Source organism: Pelobates fuscus, chromosome 4 (genome assembly GCF_036172605.1).
Source record: "Pelobates fuscus isolate aPelFus1 chromosome 4, aPelFus1.pri, whole genome shotgun sequence".
In the NCBI taxonomy this organism is placed as follows: Eukaryota; Metazoa; Chordata; class Amphibia; order Anura; family Pelobatidae; genus Pelobates; species Pelobates fuscus.
Window position 1 is genome coordinate 351008139 of NC_086320.1, and position 27728 is coordinate 351035866.

At 44.7% G+C, this 27728-nt stretch overlaps 1 protein-coding gene across 1 annotated transcript in view; it reads left to right on the forward strand.

The window, feature by feature from the left end:
• MYO3A (myosin IIIA) overlaps positions 1-27728 on the forward strand; it is a 168731-nt gene that overhangs the window by 113519 nt on the left and 27484 nt on the right. Inside the window, exons 30-31 of the mRNA XM_063453143.1 lie at positions 4723-5572; positions 9885-10029. Coding sequence (XP_063309213.1) covers positions 4723-5572; positions 9885-10029 — 995 coding nt within the window. The remainder of the gene's footprint in view (positions 1-4722; positions 5573-9884; positions 10030-27728) is intronic.

A 27728-nucleotide genomic window follows, 5' to 3' on the forward strand; every position in this document is an offset into this window, starting at 1 on the left:
TTGCTTGTCAGCCGTCAGCAGGTTTACCCAATGCGCAGTGTAGGTGATATACCTGCCCTGACCATGCTTTGCAGACCAGGTATCAGTGGTCAGATGGACCCTTGCCCCAACACTGTGTGCCAGACATGCCATGACTTCCTTTTGCACAATCGAGTACAAGTTGGGGATGGCCTTTTGTGAAAAGAAATTCCGGCCGGGTACCTTCCACTGCGGTGTCCCAATAGCTACAAATTTTTTGAACGCCTCAGACTCAACCAGATTGTATGGTAAAAGCTGGCGGGCTAATAGTTCGGACAAGCCAGCTGTCAGACGCTGGGCAAGGGGGTGACTTGGTGACATTGGCTTCTTACGCTCAAACATGTCCATGACAGACACATGACTGTGGGCAGATGAGCGGGAACTGCTCAAGGCGGGAGACGGAGTGGCGGATGGTTGAGAGGGGGCAAGAAGGACAGCAGTGGTTGACGTGGCTGAAGATGCTAGACCAGGAGGAACATGGCGACTTAGAGTAGGCGTGCTGCTTGTACTCATGTGTTGATCCCATAGGCGTTTGTGATGTGAGATCATGTGCCTATGCAAAGCAGTTGTACCTAGGTGGGTGTTGGACCTCCCACGACTCAGTTTCCTTTGGCACAGGTTGCAAATGGCATCGCTGTTGTCCGAGGCAGACACACAAAAAAAATGCCACATTGCTGAGCTCTGCAATGACGGCATTCTGGTGGTGGACACAGCATGCGTTGATTGGCGTGCTGTCGGGCTGACCCCAGGTGCCAATGCATGCTGTCTGACTGTGCCACTAGCTCCTTGCAACGACCCCCCCCTGCTTCCAACTCGTCTCCTCCTCCTCTCTGTCTCCCCATCTGAAGTTTCGCCCTGTTCTTCTTCTTGCCGAGCGGGCACCCACGTGACATCCATGGACGCATCGTCATCATCAACCGCTTCGCTTGTATCTGACAACTCAGAAAAGGAAGCAGCAGCGGGTACAACATCATCATCATCACACCGTACCTCCATGTGTTTAATGCTGCCTGCCTGAGACATATCCCTGTTATCTACATCCTCTAGCAATAATGGTTGCGCATCACTCATTTCTTCAAACGGGTGTGTGAATAACTCCTCTGACATACCAAGTAAAGCGGCTGTGGTGCTAGTTTTGGTGGTGGCGGCAGGCGGGTGAGTGGTATCTTGAGAGGTGCCTGAAGCTAAGCTGGAGGAGGATGGTGCGTCAAGGTTCCGAGCGGAGGCTGTACAAGATTGGGTGTCCTGTGTTAGCCAGTCAACTATGTCCTCAGAACTTTTCAAGTTCAGGGTACGTGGCTTCTGAAAACTGGGCATTATTCTAGGGCAAAAGCACAGCACCACGACCACGACGGCCCCTGCGGGGTGACCTGCCTCTGCCTGTCATTTTTGGGGGGATTAGTGGTACTATGCGTGCAAGCTACTGTGAGACCAGATATGATTGGCAATGTGAACTGTAACAGTTCTGCAGAGCACACACTGTAGGCCTGACACACCCGCTTGAAGACAAGTAACTGCTATTCAATCTATAACAGTGAAAAACAAATTTTGTTTGTAAAAGCACGCTATAGAGACAGCAGATATGATTGGCATTGTGCACTTGAACAGTTCTGCAGAGCACACACTGTAGGATTGACACACCCGCTTGAAGACAAGTAACTGCTATTCAATCTATAACAGTGAAAAAAAAAATTTGGTTTTAAAAGCACGCTATAGAGACACCAGATATGATTGGCAATGTGCACTGGAACAGTTCTGGAGAGCACACGCTGAAGGAAGGACTGACAGAGCCGCTCAAGGACACTGACTGGCTGCTATTAGCTTACACTAGAAACCTTTTTTCTTTGTAAAAGCACGCTATAGAGACACCAGATATGATTGGCAACTGTCAAAGCACGCTGGCACAGGTCTGCAGAGCACACGCTGAAGGAAGGACTGACAGAGCCGCTTGAAGGACACTGACTGGCTGCTATTAGCTTACACTAGAAACCTTTTTTCTTTGTAAAAGCACGCTATAGAGACACCAGATATGATTGGCAATGTGCACTTGAACAGTTCTGCAGAGCACACACTGTAGGCCTGACACACCCGCTTGAAGACAAGTAACTGCTATTCAATCTATAACAGTGAAAAAAAAAATTTGGTTTTAAAAGCACGCTATAGAGACACCAGATATGATTGGCAATGTGCACTGGAACAGTTCTGGAGAGCACACGCTGAAGGAAGGACTGACAGAGCCGCTTGAAGGACACTGACTGGCTGCTATTAGCTTACACTAGAAACCTTTTTTCTTTGTAAAAGCACGCTATAGAGACACCAGATATGATTGGCAACTGTCAAAGCACGCTGGCACAGGTCTGCAGAGCACACGCTGAAGGAAGGCCTGACAGAGCCGCTTGAAGGACACTGACTGGCTGCTATTAGCTTACACTAGAAACCTTTTTTCTTTGTAAAAGCACGCTATAGAGACACCAGATATGAGTGGCAACTGTCAAAGTACGCTGGCAGGGTTGTGCAGGGCACACGCTGAAGGAAGGCCTGACAGAGCCGCTTGAAGGACACTGACTGGCTGCTATTAGCTTACACTGGAAACCTTTTTTCTTTGTAAAAGCACGCTAAAGAGACACCAGATATGATTGGCAACTGTCAAAGCACGCTGGCACAGGTCTGCAGAGCACACGCTGAAGTAGGCCTGACACCCAGACGCTTGCAGACAACTAACTGCTCTTCTATTACAGTGAAAAAAAATTATTTCTTTTAAATCTAAAGCTTAACCTATTGTAAAAACAGATATGAGTGGTGGCACTGACTGTGCAAATGGGCAAGGCATCCAACCTGACACAGAAGCTGGCAGGCAGGCAACTGCTCTTCTATTACAGTGGAAAAAAAATATTTATTTTAAATGTAAAGCTTAACCTATTGTTAAAACAGATATGAGTGGTGGCACTGACTGTGCAAATGGGCAAGGCATCCAACCTGACACAGAAGCTGGCAGGCAGGCAACTGCTCTTCTATTACAGTGAAAAAAAATTATTTCTTTTAAATGTAAAGCTTAACCTATTGTTAAAACAGATATGAGTGGTGGCACTGACTGTGCAAATGGGCAAGGCATCCAACCTGACACAGAAGCTTGCAGGCAGGCAACTGCTCTTCTATTACAGTGAAAAAAAATTATTTCTTTTAAATGTAAAGCTTAACCTATTGTTAAAACAGATATGAGTGGTGGCACTGACTGTGCAAATGGGCAAGGCATCCAACCTGACACAGAAGCTGGCAGGCAGGCAACTGCTCTTCTATTACAGTGAAAAAAAATTATTTCTTTTAAATGTAAAGCTTAACCTATTGTTAAAACAGATATGAGTGGTGGCACTGACTGTGCAAATGGGCAAGGCATCCAACCTGACACAGAAGCTGGCAGGCAGGCAACTGCTCTTCTATTACAGTGAAAAAAAATTATTTCTTTTAAATGTAAAGCTTAACCTATTGTTAAAACATATATGAGTGGTGGCACTGACTGTGCAAATGGGCAAGGCATCCAACCTGACACAGAAGCTGGCAGGCAGGCAACTGCTCTTCTATTACAGTGAAAAAAAATGATTTATTTTAAATGTAAAGCTTAACCTATTGTAAAAACAGATATGAGTGGTGGCACTGGGCAAGTAGGCACAGTATCCAATGTGAACCTCACACAGAAGCTGGCAGGCAGGCACCTGCAATTAGATTACACAGGAAAAAAAAAAGCAGCCTGATGTTCTAGACCTAAAAAGGGCTTTTTGGGGTGCTGTCCTTACAGCAGAGATGAGATTAGTCCTTCAGTATTGTAGTGGACACTGAATACCCTAGCCTAGCTATCACTTTCCCTATCTAATCAGCAGCAGCTAAACTTTCCCTCCTCTCACTAAGCATGCAGCTTCAGAATGAATCGAAAATGGATGCTGGGAGGGAGGTTGGAGGGTGTGGAAGGGAGGGGGTGCTGCTGATTGGCTGGAATGTGTCTGCTGACCGAGAGGCACAGGGTCAAAGTTTGCCCAATGATGACGAATAGGGGGCGGATCGAACTGCGCATGTGTCCGCCCGCCGCGGTGAACGCGAACACGCTAAGTTCGCCCGGACAGTTCGGTACATCACTAGAAACCATTTGCACATGTCTAGTGAACATGCTTAAGCATTGCGCATTTCATATGGTTTGTGTTTGACTCAGAATTCAGAAATCCAACCAATCAACCGTTTGGTCAACGTTTGGACTGATTGCAGTTTGGACTGAAAAAAATCTCAATGTCTACACTTAACTATATATCAGCTTATTGTCAAACTAAAATTGAAAAGCTATAATTCAACATAGAAAAGTCCAGGCAAATAGTCTTGATTTTGCAGTGGCACCTGAACTTAATTATGTAAAGTACTATCATGTTATTTAGTTATTAAATTACAATTATGTATGGTGAAATTTTTTTTTTTTTTAAATAATACTCAAATTTTGCTTTGGTTATATGGTGTCTCCTTGTAAAAAAGGCAACATATCTAAAACCTTTTTCCTATTTAACATAAAATATACATTATAAAATGAAACAAATGTAAAGCTAGTTCCAGCTGAAAGTACTGTTGAAATGTAAAAGTTCAAAAGTTACTGAATATTGAAATCATTTCTATTCTTACGATGAGTTGGAATCTGAACTGTTTTTGCATCCTTGTTATTTTTGGCAGGGAATCAATGAAGAGAAAGCAATGTAACAATACAGCTGATGTGGCAGTTGATGGCACAGCAGAAGAAATTGATCCAGAAATCAAGGATCTGGGCAACAAAAGTGAAGAGGAAGCTGCTATTGTTATCCAAAGTCATTTCAGAGGACATCAGGAAAGGAAACAAATAAAAGAGGGATATCAAAAAAAGAAAGAGGAGGATAATGAAGTGGTTGCAAATCAAGAGACAGAACCCGTCGTTCTTCAAGAGGGACACCATGATGATGATATTGATACAAGTGATCCCCGAGAAGATAAGGCTGCCGTTGTTATCCAAAGCAATTATCGTGGTCATAGAGAGCGAAAAAAATTCAAAGAAGCCAAAGGAAAAGACAAGGATAAAATAGAATCTGCTGAAAGTAATTATATCCACTTTATAAACAACAATACACAACAAGGAGACCAAGATATGGGTCAACCAATTGCTCATGAAAATCAGACTGCAACAAAACCTCGACCTTCATCAGACGTAGAAGAGGAGAGTTTGCTTCAACATGAGAATGTAGTATCTAATGAGAAGTGTGACTTAAAACCAAGCAATACACATGATATTGACTCAGAAGTACAGAAACTGCCAACAGACAATGAAAAAGTGGAAACACATAAAGAAAATGAAAAAGATTTAGAGACAGCAGCTGAAAAAAAACAGGATAATGATCATCGACTAAGTGAAAGAGAAATAACCGAAATGGAAGAAAAATTACATAGTAAAAAGGATACTATTTGTACTAATGGTACAAATGAAACACACGATGGAAATGTAAACGGTAGCGTTCTAAAAGAAATTGAAGATCTAGCTTTTTTTACAGAACAGGTACGGTGGCACTACAACCACAAAGTAGACCATAGGTATTAGGGCACATTTAAATATTACTTAGTCTTCATCTCCAAGTACACAGTAAACATGCCAGTGACAAATAAATGTTCAAATAGACACACATAGTCAATAGAAAATCAATGTATCGATCCACAGAAATAGATGGGCGTCACTAATAAAGTATCATTAATACACATGAAAAATATTAATAAAGAGAGCAAACACCAAGAGTGCAATACATTTTAAGTAATGATCCTAATGTTTCCCTGACATGAGAGAGAGCGTAAATCATGATTTAAAGGTGTGTAAATTCCTACTGACTGCTGAATCCCCTTTACAGAAACACATGTAACCAACAAAGATTAAGATGTCAAGTTCACATATCCCAAATTTAGTGGCATTTTATTGTGTCTTGCGTAAATGGTCTTGTAGATCCTGCCAATTATAGCACTGTAATGGTAATTATGCCATTAATTAGTTAATTAATTAACTATGAATTGAATAATACCATTATAGCCAATTCTAGTACTGTAATGGTACTGTAGATCCTGACTGTTCTTGTATACATACATTACAGAGTAGGATAGTATGCCTGACTAGGACTTGTTAAAGTTAAAAAGACATTACTCTGCCCCCCCAAAAAAATATCACTGTTTATTAGACATACCCCAATGTAAACATGCATGCATTTAATTATGCATTTTATCATTGGGGTAAATCTAAAACAGCTTGCGAAAGCTGCAGATCTCTTGTCTGACGCCGTTGCAAGCCCTGCCCTTCTAACCGCAACCAGACTTTATGTGGCTGTCCAATCACATACTTCCCACTTCCAGCTCAATGAAAAGTCTTTGCAAAGCAGGTACTCTGCGCAATTGCTGCCTCTTGAATTTAGCTTTACTGAGCTAACCAAACCAGGAAATAATAGGACTGGTTACTTGACTGACAGGTGGGTGTAACAAGGTTAATTTATAAAAGATGTAATTTCTATTGAAATCTGCACTATTTATAAAACTAAATAAAACAGGACACACTTCACACATAAACCACTTCAGCAAGCTAAAATATTATATATTTATAAAATTCTGAAAAGTGACAGAACTACTTTAATGATAATACAGTTGTCTGTTCCCAATTTAATGGAAACATTTTTATTGATGAGATCATTTGCATTACTGGAATTTGTTTTCTGTATTTTAGTTGTTTAATGACACTTCTTTTTGTTTCATAATTGTAATTCCCTTTACTTCATTTGTTCAGTATTCCAATTTCAGTTCACTGGCTGATAATGGGCAGAAATAAATAATTAGGCAATGTTAGATTAGATTTTTGACTGAATGTTAATACCCAGCATTAATAATAAAACATTTATTCTGCTGTAACAATCAAAAATACTCCTATATCTTTAACATCATCTAATATCACTTTGTGTTACATGGTGACAAGTCGCTTGCAAGACATATCCATCTAAGTGTTATTCTGTATTATTCTGTTGATTAATAGCATATTCAATATGTCAGTATGATAAGTAGTCCAAATGTACATCTATATGAGTTCGCAAAACGTCAGGAAAGAAAACCATAGATGCATTAACAAGATCTGCTTCCTTTAGCATTGATTTTTATCAACCTACCACACAGGAAAAAAACAACAGCTTAGGAAGAAAAAAGGAAAATGATATAATAATGGTAGCAAAGGGATATATGATGTACTTTCTCAGGGGAGCAAAGCATAGAAAATTTTAATTATATTATTATTATTTCCACTTTAGTAGAATACTCTAAGCAACACAACCATTGATAGCCTGCTATTGTGTCTATACTGCCTAGAGCAGGGGTAGGGAATCTTTTGCACTCCAGATATTGTACTGTATCCTTTATACAGTATACTGATACTTTGCCATTATTATGGCTGTAAGAGCAAATGACGTCTGTTATGTCAAACTTTGTAGGAATGGTTTGATATAAATTGTGGATCTTCCAGGCATTTGGAGACAGCCCTCTTCCTCAAACACATTATTATTATTATTATTATTATTATTATTATTATTATTATTATTATTATTATTATTATTATTATTATTGGTATTTATATAGTGCCAACAGATTCTGTAGCGCTTTACAATATTATGAAAGGGGAAGATTTAACAAAACACAAGATAATTACAAAAAACTTACAGGAACGATAGGTTGAAGAGGACCCTGCTCAAACAAGCTTACACTCTATAGGAAGTGGGGTAGAAAACACAATAAGACAGGAGATAGCAATCAAAAAGGGTCGACGTGAAGCAGAGCTGGAGGAGAGAGTAGAATGCTGCCCTTTAGGAGAGAGCAAGGGTCAGGTATATGAGATAAGGTTACTCTGGGATGCCATCAACTTTCCTGAAGAGATTTTAAGGCAACTTTTAAACGATTGAAGACTAGGGTAGAGTCTGATGGCGGTAGGCAGGCTACCTTGGGTAGAGCGTAGAAACAGAGAAGGGGCATACCTATGAATCATTGAAGAGGTATAGGAGGGGAAACATTGAATTACCACTACTATATTGTCACTGTCAATTTTGCCAAACAAGGACAAAACTGATTGGCTGGAAGGGAGAGACTCCAATCACTCTTAGCCAAACAGTTCTGTCCAGATTGGACACATTTTACATAAAGCAGATGTGTTAATTCTGCATTAAAGGGACACTATAGTCACCTGAACAACTACAGCTTAATGTATTTGTTCAGGTGAGATCTATAGCTCCCTGCAGGCAATCTAATGTAAACACTGTATTTCCAGAGAAAATACAGTGTTTACATTGATTGATAGGAATACCTCCAGTGGCCGTCACTCAGACGGCCACTAGAGGAACTTCCTATCATGCAGGGCCCTAAAAAGGCCTTGTACACGTCAGACGTTTGAAAATACGTCTGACGTGTGCAGGAGAGAGAAGGCACTGTGTGCGCGCCTTCTCTCTCCAGCCTGTCAGCAGACGAGGGGGGCGGGCAAAGACCACGAGCTGAGCTGTCAGTCAGCTCGCGGCCGCTCACACCGCGCGCTTGCGCGGTAGTGCGCTGAGGACTTCAGAGGGCGGCATGAATGCCGCCCTCTGAAGTCTGTGCGCATGTGCGGCGAAGCCAAATGGAAGCGTCTGATTGCTCCCTGCTCGCACCCGCCTATTTCGGCATCTTGACGAAATAGGGGGCGCGGCTTCACGAGGCTCCCGGCGCTGGAACCAGGTGAGTAAACAGGGGCTGCCTGGAGAGTCCCTTTAATAAATTCTGCTTCTGAGCAGCTTAGCATTGAACCACATTTGGTACACGGACACCCTGAGCAGCATAACCATTACAATGATTGGTAGCGGTTATTAGCTTAGTGTATCTGTTTAAATGTGATATAATTAAATACATTTAAAAAAACATGAGATGAAACATTTGTATCGCTAATGATAGTATAACTCCATAATGTGTTAGGACCAGGGCAACCATTTGCTTGGGCCCCCTGGACCCTGTCCCCTGCCAGACATACTAACACACATACACAGAGACATACATTGACATACATACTGACACACACAGACACATACACTGACAGACATACTGACACACACAGACACATACACTGACAGGCATACTGACACACATAAACACATATTGACACACATGCAGACACATACACTGAAAGTCATACGGACTCAGACACACATTGACAGACATACGGACACACATACACAGACACATACACTGGCAGACATACTGACACACACCCTGACAGACATACTGACATACACACTGACACAGACACATACATACACTGACAAACATACTGACAGACATACAGACACAGATACATACACTGACAGACATACTGACACAGACAGACACATACACTGACAGACATACTGACACACACATACACTGACAGACATATTGAAACAGACACAGATGCAAACACGGACATACATACTGACTCGTGGCCGTCACTTCCTCCCAGCGCTGCTGAAAAGCAAGGGGCCCGGTCGCGCTGTTAAAGTACCACTGCGTGTGACCAGGCCCCTTAGTGGATGGGCCACCCGGTGGGCCTCCTTAGTGTGCGGGTCGCCGGTTGTGTCGGCTGGCCCAAGGGGGAAAAAATTAGTTGAGCTGCTCCGTTTGCACCGCATTAAAGATGACCCTGGTTAGGACTTTATTTCAATTTCTATATTTCATTTTAGAAAATTACCACTAGAAGGTAACTGTCTATAAAAGCAATGCCACACATTTTTGTGCATGTATTAATTTATTCAGAAATTGAATTCACGTTTGTCATTATATTGTTGTTAAATTTCTTTCAGATTTCCAAATTATCAGAAAACTATTTAGTTCTTCAGCAAAAGCTCAATGATTTGATCATGTTAAATCAACTGAAACCAGAAATAAGTGCTCTTTACCTGAGAGGAAAACAAAACAGCAAAAATGATTCCTCTATAAATGAAAAAGGTACGTTCCATTTAATGTTCATTTAGATCACCAACAAAAGACCTATTAGTGTAAAAAAATGTTTTTTTTTGCCCAGTGCCCTATGTAACATCACCTATGACTTTACAAACATTAGCTATCTGTCAATGTACCGATACCAACAACAATATATTCTATAATACTCTCTGCTCTAGCTTGCTGATGTAATAATGCATAAACTTGTGCACTTTGAGATTTTTCAATTTGGCTAAACAATCTTTCCCGAAAGTTACATTTTGTTTGGATGACCTGAATTTTGGACATATGGCGGTTTGGTTTAACCAAGCAATTGTTCCCGAAATTTTGTTTGGGTGACTCCAATTGTGGTCGGGAGAATTTTGTGGACATGAACCCCTTGGCGGTGAGAGGGTTAATCAGGTGTCGACTGGTCCGCACTTGCAAGCCAGCCACCATATTTAAGTAGTATTAAAAAAAATGAATAACAAAACAACTATTGGGGTCCATATGACCTCCATATTAATATAAGGGATGTATAAAACCTTGATTTAACCCCCACATGCCATGCTGTGGTCGAGGCATGTCTACTAAACAGTGAGCGGTCAGCAGTAGCTGCTCAGTCGCTAACAAAGGCCCCATCCCATGGGGATGAGGCCTGTAAAATGGGGGCGAGGCGTGGCAAAGGTTGGACCACATCTCGTTTGGGTATAGTTCAATGCAGAGAGTTTCTGGTTCTCATAGAAGAAGTGACTGGCATGAGACAGACCCAAGCTTAGTTGTCCACTAACTAATAACTTACTACATGTGTTGGAGGGGGAATGGGCCTTAATTGTTTCTATAACCACTACAGCACATTGTAGTGGTTATGGTGCTTTGAGTGTGTCCTCAAAAACCAGGGAGCAGAGTCATAGAATTGGAAATCAAATTATAATGGGTAAAGGAGAGTAGCAATGTAGACCACCTGCCTTACTATATGTACAAGTGTGGAAGTGGTGAACTTGTAATTTGGATCAAAAATACAGACATACCCTGGTCGTGTAATATGTAGATTGAAAAGATTGGGGGCTTCTCGGCTCACTGCTAAAAACTGCCGTCATATCTCATTACATCAGCAGATTGCAGATAGCAATGAGGCTTCTACCTGGTTGTTTATGTTATCGCCTATTACATTGAGGTAAGAGAAAAAAAATAAGACCACGCATTAGCCTTTCTCTGGTCAACATGGCTACACTTAAAATATGTTACTGTCATTGTATTAGCACACAAGAAATTTCACTACTGAATAGTCAACTCTGCTATTAAACTGTAAGATTGCTTTATATCTGCAAAAGACAAAACTGTTCCACATTCTAATAAGAAAAAAATAAATATATATATTTTTTGCCAATTAAATATTTTGCTAAATGTTTCAATACCTATAGAGACTTGATAAGGGATTTAAGTAGCAATAACTATAAAAAATTTATATTTCATTGCTGATGTAAAAATGAGAGCTTAATGCGTCAAGTGAAGGAAATCTACTGGTTTTACCCATTAAATGATTTATCAAAAAAAACCTCAGCAACGTCTAAAAATCTGTTTTCAGATAATAAAATGTTAAATAGATCCCTTGTTCATTGCAAAAAGCTCAAAAAAATCTGCATGCCATTTCTTCACACGATAAAATAAGCAAAGCAAATGCAGACATAAAGAAAATTTTAGAGAAAAATAAAATAGAAAATTATTAACCATTTAAGTTCAACAAGAGAACAGAACACAAAACTGCACACAAAAGAAATGTTTGCGTTACATGATTTGTAAACACATGATTGATTACTTTTTATAAAATCATGGAAAAGTGTAGAAAATGCCTGTTTTCCATCAACTGTAATGTCATGGTGTAACAGCAATTTCAGCCTCGAAACAATTCCAATAATGGAATCTGACAGAAGATAGTCAAAAAGTTAATTAACCTGTAAATACCTTTAGAGAACGTCTTGACAAGCTAATGTAGTGAGCCTTGGAAGAAAAAAAGAAAAACTGCGCAAAAGCCCAATGAAAATGTTAATTTGTTGTTTTTTTTTTCCAAACAGAGCAGGTGTTATATTTAAAACTGAAAAAATAATTTTACCTGAAATTATTTAAAATAAAACAGCAGAAATAGTTTGACAGCTGCATAAAATGAAAGCTCTGATATAGAAAAGGTCATATATATATATATACACACAAATATACAGGGTAGATTTAGTGAGAGTAGCATTCAAACAACAAATAAACAAAAGAAGAAGAATATATATATATATATATATATATATATTGTACAGTATATTCTACACTTCCTGTAAATGCCCATTGACTCTTGAAACCTCATATTTTGCTCAGAAGAATATGAACCTAAAGTACCGAAAGAACTTAAAGGGACAGTATAGGCTCCAAAACATCTTGAGCTTAATGAAGCAGTTTTGGTGTATAGACCATGCCCCTGCAGTTTCACTGCTCAATTCACGGTTTAAACTTCCTTTATTGCACATTCTGTTTAACTTAGAATCTCTTATCTCCGATATCCCGACTGGATTACAGCCCAATACCCCAAACACCAGACGATACATAGCGCTGGGAAGAACAACAACCTTTATTGAAATCACGCAAGTTTATATACATATACCGCCAGCATGGGGTCTTCAGCAAAGGCATAGCATCTCTGTGTCTGGTAGAGGACTGCAACAAAAACTACTTAATTTAATCATCTCCCAGACACAGAGCTGCATAAAACAAAATATCCCCAAAACAGCAGTTTAACTATGAAAAACCCTCACACATCATATATCACAGATAGCCCATACTTGAGCGCCCAATCTGGGAAAATAGCGCCCTGATCCATGGTTTGTAGAGAAAACGGAACTTGGGTAAAGTTTTGACCAGTCGTGGTTAAGTTCCAGTCGAAAACAGTTCCACGTGGCCAATCTGAAAGTAGTTCTAAATATAATTTTGGTTGGAATGCTAAAGGTGCCAAGTGACTTTCGGTCAGGGCGCTTCAGGATGCTTCAGGACTGGTTCTTCCATAACTCTGCAATAGCTCAAAATATACAATCACACATCATGAATTATATGTCCCCGGACAGGTCTCAATTTCCCAAGTGTATTGTACCAATATTAGCCGGATCAGAGGTGCCAAGACCGAGGAATTATTGAATCAAGTCTTGGGCGTTAGTCACATCTCAGTCTGGTGTGGCATTCCAGACTGGATGCAGCAAAGTGCCAGTCTCTAAACGGGGGCTCATGCGGTCTTGAAAATGTAGACTCCCCCTAGCTCTGGTGAAGAGATTGTATGTGATGTTCCCCCCTACCTCCCCTCCAAATAGCGCTCTCCTAGGTCTCTGTAAAGGGATGTAAATTAGGCTGTAAAGTTGACCAGGGGAATGCTGGAGATGATGCACGGTAGGGGTTCCAGACGATTAGGGACAGGCCTCGCTGAGGGCACCACGGCTGTTCTGGCTTCGAAGGACACTGCTACCAGTTAAGGATAGAGAGTGCTCCGATGGAAATACACGAGAGAGGGTAGAAGAGAGCCAGGAAAGTGATTGATGAAACAGTATAACAGAGTCCTGCACCAGTAAATCCATGAGAATATGCAGGCTCTGCCACATCCTGCTCTTTTAATAGCTCTCTAGATCCTGCAGGGGTTTGCTGTGTGTGACAAAAGTTCAATTTACAGAGCAGGAGGCAAAAACTAAGAGCAAACAAGCTAACAAAGTGCCTTTGGCATCTCTATGTTTGCTCTGCTTCGATTGGTTGGATTCACAGTATACAAATCACAACTGACAAACCAGCAGTTGTCAAGCTAACAACTGTAAAAGGATATATATGTTTTTACCTTCTGGTAAAGGTCTGTTTTCCCTGACCAATAAGGCTGCAATTTTATGGCAATTTTTTGCAGAATGGTTTCAGGGGAAGAAAAGAGGATTATATTTTGGTATTGTTGGTATTAGATTTGCGAGCCTGTTTCCAAAGGTAGAAACAACTTAAAGGAACACTATAGAACCCTAGAGCACTTTATTTTGCTGAAGAGTAGTGATGTCGAGAACAAAAAATTTTCTGTTCGCGAACGGCGAACGCGAACTTCCGCAAATGTTCGCGAACAGGCGAACCGGGCGAACCGCCATAGACGTCAATGGGCAGGCGAATTTTAAAACCCACAGGGACTCTTTCTGGCCACAATAGTGATGGAAAAGTTGTTTCAAGGAGACTAACACCTGGACTGTGGCATGCCGGAGGGGGATCCATGGCAAAACTCCCATGGAAAATTACATAGTTGATACAGAGTCTGGTTTTAATCCATAAAGGGCATAAATCACCTAACATTCCTAAATTGTTTGGAATAACCTGCTTTAAAACATCAGGTATGATGTTGTATTAATCACGTAGTGTAAGGGTTACGCCCGCTTCACAGTGACAGACCAAACTCCCCGTTTAACGCACCGCAAACAACCGCAAACAGTCCATTTGCACAACTGCAAACTCCCCATTTGCACAAGGTTGGATACCAAGCTATCCATGTCCCGTTCCTTGTCCTCACTGATGTCATTGAAGGTCTCTCTTCCTCCACCCAGGAAGCGGGAGATGGAAAAAGATGCTTGGTTGGTCCTCCTACTTCAAATTTGGTGGCACTGCGCGTGCAAACTAATGTGCCACCAGATAGGAGTTGTGTGTTAAGTAGTACTATTCTTATCAGTTTAATCCCTGTTACGTCCCCTATCAGGGGACGTGTATATGGCATCGATTTTAGGAAGCGGGAGATGGAAAAAGATGCTTGGTCGGTCCTCCTACTTCAAATTTGGGGCACTGCGCGTGCAATCTAATGTGCCACCAGATAGGAGTGGTGTGTTAAGCAGTCCCCCTCATCAGGCCTTTTTTAGTTGAATGTATCGCCCACTGTCAGTCCCTTTGGGATCCATCCCTCATTCATCTTAATAAAGGTGAGGTAATCTAGACTTTTTTGACCTAGGTGACTTCTCTTCTCAGTGACAATACCTCCTGCTGCACTGAAGGTCCTTTCTGACTGGACACTTGAAGCGGGGCAGGCCAGAAGTTCTATCACAAATAGGGATAGCTCAGGCCACAGGTCAAGCCTGCACACCCAGTAGTCAAGGGGTTCATCGCTCCTCAGAGTGTCGATATCTGCAGTTAAGGCGAGGTAGTCTGCTACCTGTCGGTCGAGTCGTTCTCTGAGGGTGGACCCCGAAGGGCTGTGGCGATGCGTAGGACTTAAAAAGCTCTGCATGTCCTCCATCAACAACATGTCTGTAAAGCTTCCTGTCCTTGCCGGCGTGGTCGTGGGAGGAGGATGATTACTTTCACCTCTTCCCCTGTTAGATTCCCGTTGTGCTGTGACATCACCCTTATACGCTGTGTAAAGCATACTTTTTAATTGATTTTGGAACTGCTGCATCCTTTCCGACTTGCCGTAATTCGGTAACATTTCAGGCACTTTCTGCTTATACCAGGGGTCTAGTAGCGAGGACACCCAGTACAGGTCGTTCTCCTTCAGCCTTTTTATACGAGGGTCCCTCAACAGGCACGACAGCATGAAAGACCCCATGATAGACCCCATTTGCACAAGGTTGGATGCCGAGCTACTCATGTCCTGTTCCTCGTCCTCAGTGATCTCTCTGAAGGTATGTTCTTCCCCCCAGCCACGTACAACACCACGGGTACCAGATAGGTGACAACAAGCACCCTGGGATGCCTGTTGTGGTTGGTCTTCCTCCTCCTCCTCCTCCTCAAAGCCACATTCCTCCTCTGACTCCTGTTCCTCACAATCCTCTTCCAGCATTGCCGCAGGTCCAGCAAGCGATGCTGATAAGGCTGTTTCTGGTGGTGACCACAACCACAACTCTTCCTCTTCACGCTCATCTATGACCTGATCCAGCACTCTTCGCAGGGCACGCTCCAGGAAGAAAACAAATGGTATGATGTCGCTGATGGTGCCTTCGGTGCGACTGACTAGGTTTGTCACTCCTCAAAGGGACGCATGAGCCTACAGGCATTGCGCATAAGCATCCAGTAACGTGGCAAAAAAATTCCCAGCTCCGCAGAGGCTGTCCTAGCACCCCGGTCATACAAATACTCGTTAACAGCTTTTTCTTGTTGGAGCAGGTGGTCGAACATTAGGAGTGTTGAATTCCAACGTGTCGGGCTGTCGCAAATCAAGCGCCTCACTGGCATGTTGTTTTCACCGCTGGATATCAGAAAAGTGCGCCATGGCCGTGTAGAAACGCCTGAAATGGCCACACACCTTCCTGGCCTGCTTAAGGACATCCTGTAAGCATGGGTACTTATGCACAAAGCGTTGTACGATCAGATTACACACATGTGCCATGCACGGCACATGTGTCAACTTGCCCAAATGCAATGCCGCCAACAAATTTCTTCCGTTGTCACAAACCACTTTGCCAATCTCCAGTTGGTGCGGAATCAGCCACTGATCCACCTGTGCGTTCAGGGTGGACAGGAGTGCTGGTCCAGTGTGACTCTCTGCTTTCAGGCAAGTCAACCCCAAGACGGCGTGACACTGCCGTATCCGGGATGTGGAACAGTACCTGGGGAGCTGGGGGGGGTGCCGTTGATGTGGAGCAAGACGCAGCAGCAGAAAAGGACTCAGCCGAGGAGGTTATGGAAGAGGATGGAGTAGGAGGAGTAGAGGAGGAGGCAGCAGGCCTGCCTGCAAGTTGTGGCGGTGTCACCAACTCCTCTGCAGAGCCACACATTTCATGCTTGGCAGCCGTCAGCAGGTTTACCCAATGCGCAGTGTAGGTGATATACCTGCCCTGACCATGCTTTGCAGACCAGGTATCAGTGGTCAGATGGACCCTTGCCCCAACACTGTGTGCCAGACATGCCATTACTTCCTTTTGCACAATCTAGTACAGGTTGGGGATTGCCTTTTGTGAAAATAAATGTAGTCCGGGTACCTTCCACTGCGGTGTCCCAATAGCAACAAATTTTTTGAATGCCTCAGACTCCACCAGCTTGTATGGTAAAAGCTGGCGGGCTAATAGTTCAGACAAGCCAGCTGTCAGACGCCGGGCAAGGGGGTGACTTTCTGACATTGGCTTCTTATGCTCAAACATGTCCTTGACAGACACCTGACTGTGGGCAGATGAGCAGGAACTGCTCAAGGTGAGAGACGGAGGGGCGAATGGTTGAGAGTGGTCAAGGAGGACAGCAGTGGTTAATGTGGCTGAAGATGCTGGACCAGGAGGAGGATGGCGGCTTTGAGTTTGTGTGCTGCTTGTACTCATGTGTTGATCCCATAGGCGTTTGTGATGTGCGATCATGTGCCTTCGCAAAGCAGTTGTACCTAGGTGGGTGTTGGACTTCCCACGACTCAGTTTCCTTTGGCACAGGTTGCAAATGGCATCGCTTTTGTCAGAGGCAGACACAAAAAAAATGCCACACTGCTGAGCTCTGCAATGACGGCATTCTGGTGGTGGCAACAGCATGCGTTGATTGGCGTGCTGTCTGGCTGACCCCGGGTGCCGATGCATGCTGTCTTACTGTGCCACTAGCTCCTTGCGACGACCTCCCCCTGCTTCCAACTCGTCTCCTCCTCCTCCTCTCTGTCTCCCCAACTGAACTTTCCCCCTGTTCTTCTCTTCTAGCGGGCACCCATGTGACATCCACGGACGCATCGTCATCATCAACCGCTTCACTTGTATCTGACAACTCAGCAAAGGAAGCAGCAGTGGGTACAACATCATCATCATCACACCATACGTTTGTAATGCTGCCTGACTGAGACATATCCCTGTTATCTACATCCTCTGGCAATAATGGTTGCGCATCACTCATTTCTTCCAACTGATGTGTAAATAACTCCTCTGTCATACCAAGTGAAGCGGCTGTGGTGCTAGTGTTGGTGGTGGCGGCAGGCGGGCGAGTGGTAACTTGAGAGGTGCCCGAAGCTAAGCTGGAGGAGGATGGTGCGTCAAGGTTCCGAGCGGAAGCTGTAGAAGATTGGGTGCCTGTGTTAGCCAGTCAACTATGTCCTCAGAACTTTTCAAGTTCAGGGTACATGTCCTCTGAACACTGGGCATTATTCTAGGGCCAAAGGGAATCACAGCACCATGACCACGACGGCCCCTGCGGGGTGGCCTGCCTCTGCCTGTCATTTTTTTTTTGGATTAGTGGTACTATGCGTGCAAGCTACTGTGACAACAGATATGAGTGTCACTGGAGTGACACTGTGCCCTGGCAGGCCCTGAAATGCACACTCGTGAAGGAAACTGACTGCTATTATATTACAGTCAAAAAAGTTTAGTTTTTTTTAAATGCAAGCTATTGGTACACCAGTGAGTGAGTGGTGGCACTGGGCAAGTGGGCACAGTATACGCTGTGAGCCTGACACACATGCTGGCAGACAACCAACTGCTATTCAATCTATTACAGTCAAAATTGTAATTTTTGTTTTAAAAATGTACACTACTGTTACACCAGATATGAGTTGCACTGGTGTGACACTGTGCCCTGGCAGGCCCTGAAACGCACACTCGTGAAGGAAACTGACTGCTATTATATTACAGTCCAAAAAGTTTAGTTTTTTGTTAAATGCAAGCTATTGTGACACCAGTGAGTGAGTGGTGGCTCTGGGCAGGCCCTGAAACGTACACTAGTGAAGGAAACTGACGGCTATTATATTACAGTCAAAAAAGCTTAGTTTTTTTTTAAATGCAAGCTATTGTGACACCAGATATGAGTGGTAGCACTGGGCAAGTGGGCACGGTATACGCTGTGAGCCTGACACACACGCTGGCAGACAACTAACTGCTATTCAATCTATTACAGTCAAAATTTTATTTATTTTTTTAAATGTACACTGTACACTTACACCAGATATGAGTTGCACTGGTGTGACACTGTGCCCTGGCAGGCCCTGAAACGCACACTTGTGAAGGAAACTGACTGCTATTATATTACAGTCCAAAAAGTTTTTTTTTGTTAAATGCAAGCTATTGTGACACCAGTGAGTGAGTGGTGGCACTGGGCAGGCCCTGAAACGCACACTAGTGGAGGAAACTGACAGCTATTATATTACAGTCAAAAAAGTGTTTTTTTTTTTTTTTTAAATGCAAGCTATTGTGACACCAGTGAGTGAGTGGTGGCACTGGGCAAGTGGGCACAGTATATGCTGTGAGCCTGACACCCAGGCTGGCAGGCAGGCAACTGCAATTACATTACACAGAAAAAAAAAAGCAGACTGATGTTCTAGCCCTAAAAAGGGCATTTTGGGGTGCTGTCCTTACAGCAGAGATCAGATGAGTCCTTCAGGACTGTAGTGGACACTGAATACACTAGCCTAGCTATCAATTTCCCTATCAAATCAGCAGCAGCTACAATGTCCCTACTCTCACTAAGAATGCAGCTTCACAATGAATGTAAAATGAATGCTGTCCAGGAGGTGGGAGGGTCTGGGAGGGAGGGTCTGCTGCTGATTGGCTGGAATGTGTCTGCTGACTGTGAGGTACAGCCAGGGTCAAAGTTTACTCAATGATGACGAATAGGGGGCGGCCTGAACAGCGCATGTGTTCGCCATCTGTGGCGAACGCGAACAAGCAATGTTCGCCAGGAACTATTCGCCAGCGAACAGTTCGGGACATCACTACTGAAGAGTTTTTTTTTAAGATTTGACATTTTTTTATTTTTCGTACAGAAAATAAACATTAGGAAGGGGGAGGGGGTTACAGAAGGAAAAATAGGGGGGGGAGGGGTGGGGGTGCAGCATGTACATGCAACATTACATAGATTCATGGGTACATAGTCATAGTGAATGATATACAGAACGACACTTTTCATCACAGTATCCTGCGCCCAGCTCTCCCTAGGTCTCTTGCAGTTTTCCAGACCTTTCCCCATTGAGGTGATTACAGTCTACCCATACTGACTAGCAGAGTGTGCCAATCTCCATGCGCTCCAAGCCGCCCATGTCCTTTGTGTAGTTTTATTTGGGGGCCACAATGTGCTAAAGTTCTGTTCATACTTGCATTGAGTCTCTATGTCTCTCTCTAGGGCGGAGACTGAGGGACAATTTCGGGATTTCCATGCTCTTGCTATTAATTTATGGGCCGACAATATGGTATGGTATATTAGTTTCTGCAGATGCTTTGGGAGACCATCTTGCAGGAGCATGGTTAGGTATATTGTAGGTAGAAAGGGCAAGGTGGTTGCGGTCAATGAGGTCAGCATGGTGTGAACTCGTCTCCAAAAGGGTTGGATGTTAGGGCATTGCCACCAGATATGCAGCACTGTCCCAACTTGTTTGTCGCATCTCCAGCATTTTGGGGAGCTGTCAGGGTATATCTTATGGATGCGCGTCGGTACCATGTACCATCTATAGATTGTTTTCCTCTGCTGTTCCAGTAGGGTAGCAGATTTGATTAGGGATTTAGTTGCGGAGAACAATTGGACCCATCATTGTTGGGGGATCTCAATTCCCAGGTCTTTGTTCCAGTGCTGGGAAGGCGGCGACATATGAAAGGGGAGGTAGTTCTCTAGTAGCTTGTAACACATGGAGAAGGGCTTACATTGCGGGGGCAACCGTTTGTTTATACATATCTGTTCCCACATCGATATTGTTTGGGTAGAGGTGGTTGTAGTGGGGGTCGGTGGTTGTCCTCGGGTGAGGAAGGACTTAAGCTATATATAAGAGAACTGCGATGTACTCGGCAGTTTGTGGTGGTCCCGCAGGTATTGAAAGTCTAAGAGTTTCCCCTCTGCATGAGTATGGTATAGGTGGGTCAAGTTCCGAGCTTGCCAGGGTTTATCGTTAAAGGTGGGGATACAATACGGTAGGGCCCTAATAGGGGTGGCTAAGGAGAGCAGATTCGAGGAGCTTAATCTGGCCCTGTGAGAGTCCCAACTTCGGAGAATCAGGGTGATCTGGGGTGGGGCCGATAGCAAGGGAGGTCTAAGCCGTTTCGATAGCCAGAACATGCTGGGGAAGTCGAAGGGCCTCAGCCATCCGCTCTCCATGTGTACCCATTGGGGCTGGGGACCAGAGAGGAAGTGGGGTATCGCTGAGGCCAATACTGAAGCATGGAAGTATGCTTCAATATCTGGCAGTGCGAGTCCCCCAGCTTTTGCCGGGGCTCGGAGTATTTTTACGGATACTCTTGGTCTGGCGCCTGCCCAGACGAACGCAGTCATGTCTTTTTGGACCGTCTTAAAGAAAGTTTGTGGAAGTTGGATGGGTAGCGTACGGAAGAGGTATTGTAATTTCGGGAGAATGGACATTTTAAACGCCACTATCCGTTCTGTCCATGTCAGGAACAGCGAGCCCCAACGCTGGAGGGTGCTTCTGCACTCGTTCCATACTCTTATGTAATTCCCTGAATATAGATCTGTTGATTGTTTAGTGAATAACACTCCTAAGTATTTAATATTGTCCCTACGCCACTCGAACGGGTATTTGGTGCGGAGGGCCTCACGAGTGGTGTTTGGTACTCCTATAGTAAATGCTTGAGTTTTAGTGTCATTAAGGGAGTAGTATGAGTGTAGCCTATATTCCCGGATGAGGTTCATGAGCGGAGGCAGGGAGGTCTCGGGTTGGGAGATGTAAAGGAGAATATCATCTGCAAACACGCTTACTTTGGTCTCCTTTCCGCTTACCTCCATACCACGGATACCTGGATGGTTCCTGATCGTGCATAAGAGGGGCTCAAGGGCTAGGACATATAATAGTGGGGAGAGGGGGCACCCGTGCCTAGTTCCATTGTGTATCTGAAAAGGCCGGGACAGGAAGCCCACTTGGATGACTTGTGCCGTTGGGGGCGAGTATAGGGCAAATATTTGGTCAATGACTAGTGAGGGGAAGCCATACCTGGCCAATACCTGTCTCAGGAAGGGCCAGCCAAGGCGGTTGAATGCTTTCTCCGCGTCTAACGCCAAGAGCAGGCCGCCTCCGCCGGTCCTCCGTAGACTTTCCAACACCAGGGAGAGCTTGCGTGTATTATCGGATCCCTGTCTACCCTGGACAAACCCAGTTTGATCATCCACTATTAGTGTCGGTAGAATGGGGCTTTGTCTATTAGCCAGGATTTTGGCATAGATCTTCGCGTCTGTATTCAGAAGCCAGATGGGGCGAAAGTTCTTACATAGGTCGGTGGGCTTGTCTGGTTTGGGGATCATTACTATAGTGGCCAGCAACATCTCCGGAGGGAGAGAGTTGGTCTCAGCTGCTTCCAGGTATACTCTAAGGAGGTGAGGTGCCAAGTCCTCTGCGTATGTTTTATAGTAGGCGTTGGTAAACCCATCCGCCCCTGGGGATTTACCGGGCGGCAGCGCCTCAATGGCTGAGAGGACTTCCTCCAGCGTTATGGGCTGTGTGAGTCATTCATTGTGTGCTGGTGAGATTATGGGGAGTTGTATAGTGGATAGATATTTGGCTATGTCCGTAGCATTTGGATTGGGTATCGTGGACTCCTGATGGAGATTATAGAGTTTAGCGTAGAATTTCGCGAACTCTTGAGCTATGTCCTCTGGCTTCACAACTTTCTCTCCTACCTCATTAGTAATGTGTGTTATTTTCTTAGCGGAGTATTGAGTGCGTAATCTAGAGGCTAGATATTTTGAAGCTTTGCCACTATTATGGTATGTGTTAGCTCGGAACTTATGTAACATGTGTTTGGTTTTTTCTGAGTTTAATTCCGCTAAGCGGTCATATAGTTTGGACAATTTATTTGCTAGTTCCGCTGAGGGTCACGTTTTATTTAGGGAGTTTGCTAGTGCAATTTGCTTATGGCATTCTAGGGTGTTAGAAACTCGGCATTTCTTGAGAAAGGAAGAGCGGCGTATCATGTGGCCTCTCATGACCGCTTTGTGGGCGGACCAGATAGTGGAGTCAGGCACATCAGCCGTTAAGTTAGTCTTAAAGTATTCTTGGATTTCCTTCCGGATAGTGGTGGAGAAATCCAGATCTGAGAGTAGGGAGTCGTTAAGACGCCACGTTCCCCTCCCTTTAAATTGGAACCTGTCAGAGAGTTCAGGGATGACTGGGGCGTGTTCTGACCAGGTGATCTCTCCGATGGAGCATCCAGAGATTTGTGCCAAAGAGAATCTATCTACTAAGAAAGTGTCAATTCGTGTGTAGGTGTTGTGTACCCTGGAGTAGAATGTATAATCTCGCTCAGAGGGGTGGAGAGTTCTCCAGGCGTCGTACAGGTCGTACTGAGTTAGGAGTTTGGTGATAGCCTTGGCGGTTCTTTCCCTGGTACTACGTGTCTGACCTGATGTGTGAGTTGATGTGTCCAGGTCGGTCTGGGTGAAGTTGAAATCTCCACAGAGGAGCAAGTCTCCCTGTTTGTATTTGTCAAGTTTGGTAAGCACTGAATGGAGGTAGGACTTAGAGCTATCGTTGGGGAAATAGGCTGTTGCCAGCGTATGTTGTGTGTTATTAATCAGTCCCACCAGGATGATATATCTCCCATTAGGGTCAATGTGTTGGTGGTGGAGCTGGAAAGCAACATCTCTGTGGATAAAAATGGAGACCCCTCTGGATTTGGTGTCCGACATCGAGTGGTATTGTATGGGATAATGTTTAGTGAATAGGGCTGGTATGTGTCCTTTCTTAAAATGAGTTTCTTGGATGCAGGCTATATCTATTCATTTTTTCTTAAGATCCCTGAGTAGAAGCCTTCGCTTATTTGGGGTATTTAACCCTTTAACATTGTAAGTGATGATTTTCATACTCTACAATAAAGGTTAAGGAAGGTTCATTAAGGTTTGCCATTGTATTCGCAGCCAGGGCCGGATTAACATAGGGGCTGATGGAGCTGCAGCTCCAGGCCCATGGAATAGGCCCATTGATTTAAAAAAAAAAAAAAATTTTTTTTTTTACACACTACTCTTAGGGTTGCCAGGTATTTCTCAGAAGTATTTCTCAGGTATTTGAGGCTGCCTAGCCGGTGCAGGTGTTGCAGTAATACTGGCAATACAAATGTCTGTCTCAGTATAAACAGATATTATTCTGCAATACCAGCACTAGCCAGTAGGGGTCGCTGTTTGTGTGGAGAGAGGTAGTGATAAGAAGTTACAGCATCTCCCTCTCTGCCTCTCTCTACTCACTGATCCGCGGGGGAGCAGCGCTGAACAGAGAGTCCAGACAGCAGCTCCGAGACATGGGGACGGTGAGACATTGGGACACTGGGGAACACGGGGACCCTGAGACACTAGGGACACAGTGGCCCCATGTCTCCCAGTGGCCCCTAGTCTGTGTCCCCATGTCTCCCAGCCACTGTCCCTAGTGTCTGTGTCCCCATGTCTCTAAGTGTCCCCTAGTGTCCTAGTGACATTGGGATACTGGGAGACATGGGGACACAGACTCTAAGGGACACTGGGAGACATGGGGATACAAACACTAGGGGACACTGGGTGATATGGGGACACTGACACACTAGGGGACACTGAGAGACATGGAGACACTGGGGGACACAGGGACACAGGGAGACACTTGGCGACTTTGAGACCTAGGAGACATGGGGCACTCCCAGTGTCCCCATGTCTCCCAGCCAGTGTCCCTAGTATCTCAGTATCCCCATGTGTCCCTGGTGTCTCTCAGTGTCTGTAGTGTGCCAGTGTCCCTAGTGTCTCAATGTTTCCCAGTCTCCCAGTGTCTCCCAGTGTCCCCATGTCTCCTAGTGTCTCAGTGTACCCTAGTATAAAAGAAAAAATCTCAGGCACTCACTGTGATAGATTTAGGCAGGTTTATTGGACACCGCAACGTTTCGACCTGTAGCCAGGTCTTTATCAAGTCTCCAATGTCCCCTATGTATCAGTGTCCCCTATGTATCAGAGTGTCTCAGCGCCCCATGTCTCTCATTGCCCATAGTGTCTCTGTGCCCGTAGTGTCTCAGTGTCCCCTAGTATAAAAGAAAAAAATCTCAGGCACTCACTGTGATAGCTTTAAGCAGGTTTATTGGACAACGCAATATTTTGACCTGTACCCCGGTCTTTATCAAGTCTCCAGTGTCCCCTATATATCAGTGTCTCAGTGCCCCATGTCTCCCAGTGTCCCCTCATGTCTGTCACCCAGTGTCCCCAGGTCTCCCAGTGTTCCCTAGTATCTGTGTCCCCATTTCTCCCAGTGTCCCAATGTCTCTCAATGTCCCATAGTGTCCTAGTGACATGGGGACACTGGGAGACATGGGGACACAGACACTAAGGGACTGGGAGACATGGGGACACAGACACTAAGGGACTGGGAGACATGGGGACACAGACACTAAGGGACTGGGAGACATGGGGACACAGACATGCCCCCTTTTTGTGTATGTTCGCCCTTTCGGACGTTCTGGTTATGTGATTTGTGTCAGTGGCCCACCCTTTTACCACATCCATAGACTTCCTGCTTTACTGGACACTGTTGTTAGGGGGTATGGGTTTACTTGAAAGATGAAAGCGTGAGATTAGCAAAGGGTATGTGTTTTCTCATAGTTGCATCCTATGAGTTTCCCTCCAGCACCATCTCCATCAGATACATGACGTTTAGGAGGTAGGACTGTTTTAGTGTTTTTGGTCAATAAGATTTTGTAATTAGGCCCATCATAATTATCAGCACCAGGCCCACTGGGCTCTTAATCCGGCCCTGTTCGCAGCCCGTGTCAGGGTTGCGAGTTGTTCATGTTTGGGAGGGCGTAGGCCTTTCTCTTGCTGCGGGTCTCTAAGGGTGGGCAGTGTCTGCCGATCATTTAGGGGCAAAGTGACTGTGTCCTCGTGTGGGTTAGGGGTTTGTACTGTATCTGTCTTCAGAGGGGTTTGGTAATCGGTGGTACTTCTGCACATAGTGGAGGGCAGGTACAGGGTGGGGGGAGAGAGGGGGTGGGGAACAGGGAGGGGAAGAACTTGGGGGTAAAATACCCAACTAGGTTCATCTGGAGTGAACCGAAAAGCGCCAAGAGGGACTTGGTTGCCTATACTAGGAGGCATGGAGGTGAGCATTGGCTCAAAATTGAGAGCTCACCTTGGAGCTGAGGAGCAAATGGTGGGCTATGTAGCAGTCGCATGTGGACCAGTTAAGTAACACCTTCAAGGCTCATACCTGGTTATCAAAGAAAGATTCTGAAAAATAAATAGAAACCGGGGGGGACTCTTGACCCCATTAATTATTATTTTTTATTTTTATTTATTTATTTATTTATTTTTATTTTTGTATAGTTTTTTTTTTTTTTACTATTATGCTATCTAAGTAAAGGCATACGTTGTTTTTTTTTTTGGTACCGCACCCAGGCTTCCGGCCGGACCGGGGGGGGGGGGGGGGGGGGTAATGGTCTAGCACAATGTGTCTGGGTCATTCACTCAATTTCCCGGCTATGAGTATTCATTATCCCTGGGCTACTGAGGTTGCCGCATTAAGAGTGAAAGCGTGGGAGGGGACCGTGATGTACCCTGTCCATTCAATTTGTAATACGGTCAGCATGTATACGTGCCAGTATAAAAGCGAGGAGGCATGTTACAGGGCCCCGTGTTAAATTGGGCTGTCATACAGTTAGAGCTAGCATTTTCCCTAGCACTTTTGAGTTGCGCTGAACTAAGTATTCCACTAGGGGACAGTTGGTATCCCCGGACCTGGCCCGGTGTCCGTATGTCCGCGGGAGCCAACCCTGGGTAGAGAGGTGTGAGTGGCAATAGGGTCACCGTACGTAGCCCACATAGGTTGACTCCGGGGTTGTACACGGGCCCTAAGTCTGAGAGGGGCATCAGGGTCATAACATAACAAGTTTAAACAGTAAACAGAGGCTTATTTTTGACCATTAGGTGAAAAGTAGGTACATATTATGAGGCACTGACTGAAAAGCATAAAGAGTATCAACATATATGTAAGCGTGATATACTTGCTGCGGTTATGCCGCTTCAGGAAACAGTCCACTCCGGCGCCATTCGTGGGACGGCCTGGGAGGATTCTGCCACTGTCACAGGCAGCCCCAGGCCCCAAGCCTTTAATTTCTCCATGCCTGTCTCAAGGGAAGAGATTCCATGCAGCGCGCCCTTGTGTTGGACAAGTAGTTTTGCGGGGAATCCCCAGCGGTATATTACTCCTTGAGCCCGTAGTACGGTAGTGATCGGTGACATGCTCTTCCAGAATTGAAGGGTTGTGGCTGACAGATCTGTGAAGATTTTCAGTTGTCGGTAGGGTTCCGGCATATCCATCCCTCTGCATGCCCGCACCAGCCTCTCCTTCGCATGATAAAAGTGAACTCGGACAATAACGTCTCTGGCTGTCGTGCTGGGTAGGTGTGGGGGGCGTCTGAGTCGGTGAGCCCTGTCAATGATGAGCTGGTCTGGGTGGATCCCAGGTGTGAGGGCTTGGAAGAAATCCAGCAGGTAGGTGTTGAGGGCAGTTGGGAGGACCGTCTCAGGGATCCCCCTTATCCGCAGATTATTCCTGCGAGCCCGATCCTCCATATCCGCCATTTTCAGCTTATGCTCCTGTAGGGTGGATTCAAGCTCTTGCAGTTTGTCCGCAAGGCTGTTGTGTGCCTCAAAGTCGTCCATTTTCTTTTCCACGTGGGAGGTACGCTGGCCCACATCCAGGAGTTCCTTGCGGAGGTCCGTGGATAGCGTTGTTATTTGTTTTTTCAGGTTTGCTTGTATGTTTTCTGTGAATTGCTCCATCATTAGGCGCATAGCGGACACGGTCAGCGGTCTCTCCTCCGACATGGAGTTAGGGGTGGCAGGGGGGGAGTATGAATCCT